The sequence below is a fragment of the Salvia splendens genome, unplaced genomic scaffold (assembly GCF_004379255.2).
Source record: "Salvia splendens isolate huo1 unplaced genomic scaffold, SspV2 ctg338, whole genome shotgun sequence".
NCBI lineage: Eukaryota > Viridiplantae > Streptophyta > Magnoliopsida > Lamiales > Lamiaceae > Salvia > Salvia splendens.
Genome location: NW_024598980.1, coordinates 39,866 through 48,495, shown reverse-complemented (window position 1 = coordinate 48,495; position 8,630 = coordinate 39,866). Strand labels below are relative to the sequence as shown.

General features: G+C 37.1%; 2 protein-coding genes across 2 annotated transcripts; one reads left to right on the top strand and one right to left on the bottom strand.

The window, feature by feature from the left end:
* Positions 1–1,027: 1,027 nt before the first annotated feature.
* Positions 1,028–5,370, top strand: LOC121789786. Its single transcript, XM_042188155.1, has 14 exons — positions 1,028–1,350; positions 1,670–1,791; positions 1,866–1,954; positions 2,036–2,071; positions 2,246–2,339; positions 2,460–2,549; positions 2,693–2,757; positions 2,833–3,329; positions 3,404–3,470; positions 3,578–3,688; positions 3,779–4,483; positions 4,558–4,629; positions 4,708–4,836; positions 4,964–5,370. The coding sequence occupies exons 1-14, from the start codon at positions 1,139–1,141 to the stop codon at positions 5,075–5,077; spliced, it is 2,403 nt and encodes an 800-aa protein (XP_042044089.1). The 5' UTR covers positions 1,028–1,138; the 3' UTR covers positions 5,078–5,370.
* Positions 5,371–5,672: 302 nt separating this feature from the next.
* LOC121789787 (reticulon-like protein B4) lies at positions 5,673–8,074 on the bottom strand. Its single transcript, XM_042188156.1, has 5 exons — positions 7,747–8,074; positions 6,644–6,824; positions 6,407–6,548; positions 6,198–6,267; positions 5,673–6,113 (listed from the first exon to the last, which is right to left on the bottom strand). The coding sequence occupies exons 1-5, from the start codon at positions 7,952–7,954 to the stop codon at positions 5,944–5,946; spliced, it is 771 nt and encodes a 256-aa protein (XP_042044090.1). The 5' UTR covers positions 7,955–8,074; the 3' UTR covers positions 5,673–5,943.
* Between the last annotated feature and the right edge of the window lie 556 nt (positions 8,075–8,630).

The following is an 8,630-nucleotide window of genomic DNA, read 5'->3' as shown; positions in this document are numbered from 1 at the left end:
ACATTTTTTCACGACAATAGGATCTCCAACAACAGTCAGAATGGTGTAGATGACAGCCAATAGAAATCTGCCAGGTGTATTTGAATGGCCAACGAATTGGTGGCGATAAAAGAGCCCGAAAAGAAGCATTGTATTCTCTTGTTTCATTAATATCTTTAATTCGTATTTTAAAAACAGTAAATAATTACTCGATAGTATGAAACTTTATTTATTTGTAATAAGGGAACATTTGCTGTTAGTCAACTTAAACGGTATTTCTGAAAACATGATTACATCAATAAAACTTTACATATTGAGATTAACATAGCTCTTGGATTAAGTAGATACCATCTTGATTCTTGCCCCTATTACTTGTTCAATTTTATCATCTTTTTCTAGTCTTTATTAATTGTTGTATTTACTTTTTTAATAAATAAACATCATATTCTAATAAATCATTTTATTCATAATTATTATAAAATTAATAAATAAAAGTAGTATGATTCACATTCTACAAACTTTTTTACATTGTTTTCTTAATAATCTCAAATAATTTCTGAGTACCCACACCAATTAACTACTACTATAAAACAATTAATCGATGCATAATGAAGTACTAACATTGTACTTATTCCAATACTATGATTCTTTATAGTAACCGATATCAACATTTGATTTTATCAAATTTCCTAGAAATCCCGCATTATATATCAGAATAGTAGTGTTCAGAAACATAAAAAAATACCTGAAATAACAATATCTTGTAGTCATCCCTATGAGAAATTTCTTAAATTAGAGAGATAAATATAAAGTCTGCTTATTCATACACTATACTTTCCGAATAAAACTCGAATTTTGAGCTGGAATTTTCTCCATGTAGCAAAACACATTAACTCCTTTTTCTGACATTTTGGCAAATATATATGTCAAAAAGGTAAAGTCGACCAAAATTTCGTTAGTTTTTCAATCTCTTCTCTCTCATAGCTGGCTATATATAGCATAGCGTCATCCTCACAATGTTATTTATTCACAAACACAAACCAAAGGAATTGACCAACGTCTCATTCGGAACCAAAAAATCTGCATTCCCCCTCCGTTATTCGGCCCATTTTCCTATACGTATATCCTTCTATGTACGTATAGGTATTGGTTGTTGGTTATGATGGAACAGAACCACTTATTGTTGTCGGCATTGGGCGTCGGCGTAGGAGTCGGCCTCGGTTTGGCCTCCAGCTCCACGTTCGGCCGATGGACCTCCTCCGCCGCCGCCCAAGGCGTCACCCCCGAGGGGATACACCTCGAGCTTCTCAGATTGGTTGTTGATGGAAAGAGCTGTGGAGTTTCCTTTGAGGAGTTTCCATATTATCTCAGGTTAAATTTATAGAACTACATTAAAACAAGATTATCATTATATGGAAATAACTTTTTTTATATTCCTTGTGTGAATATATATTGTATAGTTTCCATGGAGAGGCTTGTTAGGAAAAGAATAAGCATTTTCTATTTCCTTTTATGTGCCTTACTTTATGTTTTCATGTTTAGTTTTGGTTTAGGGATAAAATTTGTTAGCATAGTTCAAGTCTTCATATCTAAAAGATGTATGACAATTATATTGTTACTAATAAATCTTAACCAAAATGTTTGTTGAGAGAATAAATGTGCTAACACCTTGCCTTGTTGAATCCGACAGTGAGCGAACGCGTCTCTTGTTAACAAATGCAGCTTTTTTTCATCTGAAACACTTGGATGTCTCTAAGCACACTCGAAATCTGTCCCCTGCAAGTCGGGCTATATTGCTCTCCGGACCTGCAGGTATCACATTGCTTCACAAATTCACATTTTCCTTTACATTTCTTATCCTGTTCTGGCTTTCCCTTCTTTTGCAGAACCATACCATCAAACGCTTGCTAAGGCGCTAGCTCATCAGTTCGATACCAAGTTGCTGCTCCTCGATATGGCCAACTTTTCGCTTAAGGTGCATTCATCTCCTAGAGATTTGTTCTTTCTTGCGCGTTTTCTGATCTGTTACTTACTTGTTTTTGTCAATCAACCACAGATCCAAAGCAAGTTCGGTAGCATCAATAAAGAGACTGTGAGTACTTGCTTTATTTACTAGATTAACTTTATGATAACTGATAGGTGTTGTTGATGAACCCTGGTCTTGTTGATCAAAAGAGTGGCCACATGAAGATGGTCGTAGTTTATCGAATATCCATGAACCAAATAAATCAACAAATGTTAATTAAATCCAGTTTTCCTTTTGTAGTCTCTGCAGAGGTCCATCTCTGAAGTAACATTTGAACGAGTGACCAGTTTTCTTGGTTCGTTCTCTGCACTTCCTTCAAGAGAGGACGGCAAAGGTACAAGATCATTCATGATGCTATTTTCTATTCATAGAACATGAATTCAGATTTTCTTTATACATCTATATATTTTAGCAACAAACAGTGTGTCACACTTTTCATTTTCTTGAAATGAAGAAATCAAAAAACCTCCACAGCATCGGAGAGCTTCTTCTGTCTCTTCAGATATGAGCAGCATCAGTTTACAGTCATACTCTTCAAGTGCAGGTTGAGTATACATTCTCCTAATCGCGTCTATTAATCTTTACATGCAAGTTTTTTTTCAAGCATGTTGTCCAAGATGAGCCTAATAGTTTCTCCTCGTCGTATCTTGCATAACATCTTGTACTTGGTCGTTTTCACTTTGTTAGCTCCTTCTAAACGCTTGAACAGCTGGAGTTTCGATGAGAAGGTTTTTGTGCAGTCACTTTATAAGGTATCCCTTTGATCCCATTGTATGTGATCAAATATTGGCTTGCTATATATATCATTAAGGGAAAGTCATTTGCAGGTGTTGGTTTCACTTTCTGAAACCGGTTCCATAGTTCTGTATATCCGGGATGTTGACAAGCTATTTCTCCAATCTTCTAGGCTATATAAGATGTTCAGTAGAATGTTGAAGAAAATATCAGGATCAATCTTGGTCCTCGGTTCCCAAATGTTGGGCCTTACTGAGGAATCAAGGATAGTTGATGATCGGATTAGTGTGTTATTCCCTTACAATATCGAGATCAGACCCCAGGAAGATGAATTTAATCTTCCGAGCTGGAAAGCTCAGCTCGAAGAGGATATAAAGAAGATCCAGTATCAGGATAACAAGAATCACATTGCTGAGGTACTTGCTGCAAATGATCTAGAGTGTGATGATTTAGGATCCATCTGTCATGCCGACACCATGCTCCTAAGTAACTACATCGAGGAAATCGTAGTTTCTGCCCTATCATACCATTTGATGTCTAGAAAGGATCCCGAGTATCGTAATGGGAAGCTTCTCATTTCATCAGTCAGGTTTGATATGAATAAAATAATTCATTTTATAATTTGTGTCCCTTATTTTCTTAACTTCACTGCATTTGGTGCAGTCTGGCACATGGATTAAGCCTTTTCCAAGGGAGGAGGAAGGGTGGCAAAGATACCCTTAAATTCGAGGTATATGCAAATGCTGACTTATTCAAGGCTTTTCCTATCTCAATCCTGCTTTTCTGTGTTCCTAACTTTTACCACTCGTTTAACGGATCATGTTTTAACAACAACAGAATGCTGCTGGATCGAAACCTGGAGCAAACCCGGGGAGCAAGAGTGCACCGGAGGAATCAGCCTCGTCAACAAAGACTGATGCTGAGAATGCATCAGCCATTAAGATCCCGGTAAGTTGTGAACCTTTCATTATGCATCACGACACTGATCCTTAACGGAATGATCGTTTAACTAGTATGTAATTTTGGTGCTTATGCCAGGAAGTACCTCCAGATAATGAATTCGAGAAGCGGATTAGGCCAGAAGTCATCCCTGCAAATGAGATCGGAGTGACATTTGCTGATATTGGAGCTCTGAATGACATCAAGGAATCACTTCAGGAGCTGGTGATGCTTCCTCTTCGGAGGCCAGACCTATTCACCGGTGGGCTTCTCAAGCCTTGCAGAGGCATACTGCTCTTTGGCCCTCCCGGGACTGGAAAAACAATGATGGCAAAGGCCATTGCCAATGAAGCTGGGGCTAGCTTCATAAATGTCTCAATGTCAACAATCACTTCAAAATGGTTTGGGGAAGATGAAAAGAACGTCCGAGCTCTCTTCACGCTTGCAGCCAAGGTTTCCCCTACCATAATCTTTGTAGATGAGGTAGACAGTATGCTCGGGCAGAGAACAAGAGCAGGAGAGCATGAGGCGATGCGGAAAATTAAGAACGAGTTCATGTCACATTGGGATGGGCTAATGACAAAAGCTGGGGAGCGGATACTTGTTCTTGCAGCAACTAATAGACCATTTGATCTCGATGAAGCCATTATTAGGCGGTTCGAGCGCAGAATTATGGTCGGCCTACCTTCAGTGGAGAACCGAGAAATGATATTGAGAACACTGCTATCCAAGGAAAAAGTGGAATTCCTAGACTTCAAAGATCTTGCAGTCATGACAGAAGGCTACAGTGGAAGTGATCTAAAGGTTTGTTTGGAAGTTGTCGAATTTGTTGTTTTTTTTTTTTGTATATCTTCCATTAACATGGCTATTGGAAACAGAATTTGTGTGTAACAGCAGCTTATAGGCCAGTCAGAGAACTCATAAAGCAGGAGAGAGAGAAGAAGGATAAGGTACTTCAATTTCTTTCAAAATGATCAACTTTTAACTCTCAATACATTAGTTTTCCACTAACAGCTTTGCTTGGTCAGGAAAAGAAGCAGATAGATGATCAGGAGAGCTCTGAATATGATTCTGCTTCCAAAGAAGAAACTAAAGAGGAAAAAACAATATCATTGAGGCCCTTAAACATGGAAGACTTTAAGCAGGCCAGGAATCAGGTAATGTGACTCCGCTTACCATACGAATGTATATCTTGACAGCATGATCAATTTCTTGTTATTTGATCCGTTGCTCTGAACTTCATATTGACATGTCAAGCTTCATGACTCATCCATGATGGTGCAGGTTGCTGCTAGTTTTGCTTCCGGGGGCTCCATAATGGCCGAGCTTAAGCAATGGAATGATCTCTACGGAGAGGGAGGTTCGAGGAAGACAGAGCAGCTATCTTACTTCCTCTAGAGCATTGCAAGTTTGCGTGTCAAAACATTCAACGGTTCCTTGTTCTTGTCGAACGTTGGAATTGCTTGAGATAACCACGGGATTTGATCTGCATCAGCTTCGGGGGATTTTTAATGTTTTGGTTCGTGTTGGATTTTGCAGTTTTTACATGCTTATTTATGATAAAAGTAGGCTTGGATATAGTAGCTGTAAATAATGCCATATGTTGAGCATCCGTGCGGATTTAGCCCATTTGTTATTCATTTGTGTGAATTTCTTTAATAGTAGTATGAAATACTTATCAGATATTAAAATTCCATTTCCACTTTTTTAGTGTAGTTGTAAACAAACATTAGCCAAGGATCTACTTCTCTGGGTAAATACTGAATCATCGAGTGATTTTTTTGAGACTCCTCCATATCTCACTTATTTGTCGTCTTAATACATCAAGAACATAGAAACTTTAAAGCGTTTTTTGTTACTCAATATCCCTTTAACACCTGTTTTCATCTCGTCATTGTACACAGCAATACAAAGTCGTATGATGATAGATAAATAAATAAATAATGCAGAGGCAGAACTACATCGTAATATCAAATTCAATGCAAAATCTGAATAATCTATACTACGTTTTATAAAGTTTAGACAGATAACTATTAATACCACATAGTCGATTACAATTCGTATGATGATAAATTTAAATAATGCAGAGGCAACAGAATAGAAAATGCCTAACCAAGTAACGCACATGTTTTTCCATTAGGAACCCACAAAAAAAAACAAACTGGTGAAAACATGGGTTCTATAAGACCAAGTAGTGAAACTAATCAAAGCAGCACAGTAACCCAACAGATTTACTTTCACATAGCAACACACCTCCAAACGGTTTACAGGAACTTTTTATCCTTCAACGGCCCTCTCGGAATTTTACTCAAGACCTGGGAACTGAACACGGCGTATTGTTTCTTCAGCTCTGCCTCAGCTTTCTCTGCAAAAGCGTCAACCTGATCCTCGTATTTTTCGTAAAGCAGAGGCACTGAGTGCAGCAAAAGGAAACCTGTTTTTGGAGGGAAAAAACATTGGTACTACAGGAGAAAACTCAATTTACGAAATGCAGTCAATTAATCATCCATGCACTTACCGACGTAGAACAGGGTGAGGAAGTTGAGGCAGCTTCCCAGTACAGAAAGAACCCATAGTCCAGCAATCACCTAAAAGCACATGACCCCCCGAAAAAACAATAAGTTCTTATATGTGAATCAATCTTCAGTGTTCACACATTTCATACGAATCAATACTCCAATCTCTCAGAAATCGTAAATGATTAAGGGACTAATAAGATTAACATACTGCAAGGAAGCTCTTCACATCTTTCCCTGATGCAATATCTCGGAGGATGGCAAGAGCAAAATTGATTTCACTCCGGAAGGCAGAAGCTACATCCCGAACAATATCCTCGGGGATAACAACTTCAGGGATCCTAGGACGAGATCTGAAAAGCATGAGAGAGTAAGTAAGTTGTCTTTTCTAGAGCACAAATAAAAAATTTCAAAACTTGAGTGCTATTAGGTTAGTCAGTAAGCATACTTTTTGATAAGAGAGGCTGTATTTGACCACAGAAAAACAATTGATAGACCAAGAATCAGGATATGGCACACTAGCGCTAGCAAATGGTATTCAAGCAATTCAAAAAGCACCCAAATCACTGTCGCAGCACCAAGAACGCCAGCAGATACTTTCTTGTCCCTCCATAAAAAAATATCAGCAGCTGCAAGAAAATTCAATCATGTCACTTGTAACAATACAGGTGCATATGAGGAAACAATATGTCGGATTGGCATCTTAACTTCATATCAGTCAAATACTGGTTTAGTTCATATGTTGCACAAATAATGCAAAAAAAAGGATATCCAACACACAATTCCAAATTCACTATCTACTAATACGACTTCATTTAAATTTTTACCCAAAAATGTACTAGGTAATACAAAGATGTAAGGCCCATCATGTTTTCCATATGAACAACCTAATGGCAGCAAGAAGAGCATGTTGTTGCTTTAATCCAACGTACAGTTTGATAGTAGCTCAAAAGTAGCGCACTACATATGCCACTTTAGCGTTATTCAACTATCGCGAAGCTAACATTCGGTACGAATATAAACAGAAAAATAATCAGATATCAAAGCCATTTGAGAATCTGGAAATAAATGGACGAGGAAATAGCACTTCCAACAACAATTAGCTAAACAGAAGAAACTACAGCAGACTCCTATCACTTCTTCATTTTAACTTCAAAGGATTACACTCAAAAATTTGCTTGTTATCAGGATCCTTTTTCGATAGAACATCCATTTCTCAAAACAGAAAACTACATCGGGCATATCAATTCATATGTAAACAAGTTAATCAATAGAGAAAACATAACATCCATCTTTTCTCACTCACTCACTGACTCAAAAACAAATATGCCAGTTCATACTAATATAAAAAAATCCAATCCTAAATTTATTCGTGTCCACAAGTAAATTAAGCATTAATTAACAGTAATGAAACCTAAACACTTCCCTGCAAAAACACGAACAAATTCACCAGTTTCAGTACTGACATATTTTATATATGTCAAACACATCGTTTTTAGAGTACCAAGAGTAATAAAAAACAGTCCAAAAACTCCAAATATAATGTCATACGTTTTCCACCGCCTAGAACCTTGTGAAGGGGCTTTTCGCGGCCGAACAGGCGATAGATCTTGGACTTGACGGCGGATGCAGCCGATTTGATGTCGTTATCGCCGTCCGAATCCGATGACGACGGATCAGCATCGTGCAATTTCTCGGTGATCTTATCAATCAGAGATTCAGATTCGTGCTTCTCATGCTCGACGGTGTGCTCAGCCATCGATTCCAAATTCCGATCTCAGTGGCCGCCTTACGTTGCTATCTATCAATATTTCAGACTTTTCCGAGATGTATTGTTTCCTTGAATGAGATTATACAGAATTTCGACAATGAAAGCCGGGTGAATTTAAAAAGTGATAGTCGTTCGGAGTAACGGAAGTCCAGAAAAGAAGCAATCGACATACGTTATGATTTAACGGACGTTAGGTTTAAGATTGCATAAATCGTAGATATCATCACTTAAATCTTAAAAGCTCTGATTCTGAAAATATACTTAAATCTTGCATAAAAGTTGAAAATAACAGCAATAACAATGGCAATAACAATGAATTGCACTTGATTTGTGATATAATCGAATATCAATTTATATTGAGTAATACTAAATGGTCGCCCGCCATAAACTTAAAATATTAATTAAAATTTATGTAATTAATGCTAATTCAACAAAATTGATACACCTAAAAAGAGTAAACATATTGTGACTATTGTGCCCTTTAGTTGAAATATACAACTCCTACTACTATTTTTTATGCAGATATAATTATAACCCATGTAATTGTATATATTTTTTTATATTTTTAATTTATTATACTCAGTTCGTAAATACATAGGTTTCATTTTCTTTTTTTTATTTTTAATTTTTAACCATATTATAGTTTGATTCCATATTGATTTAT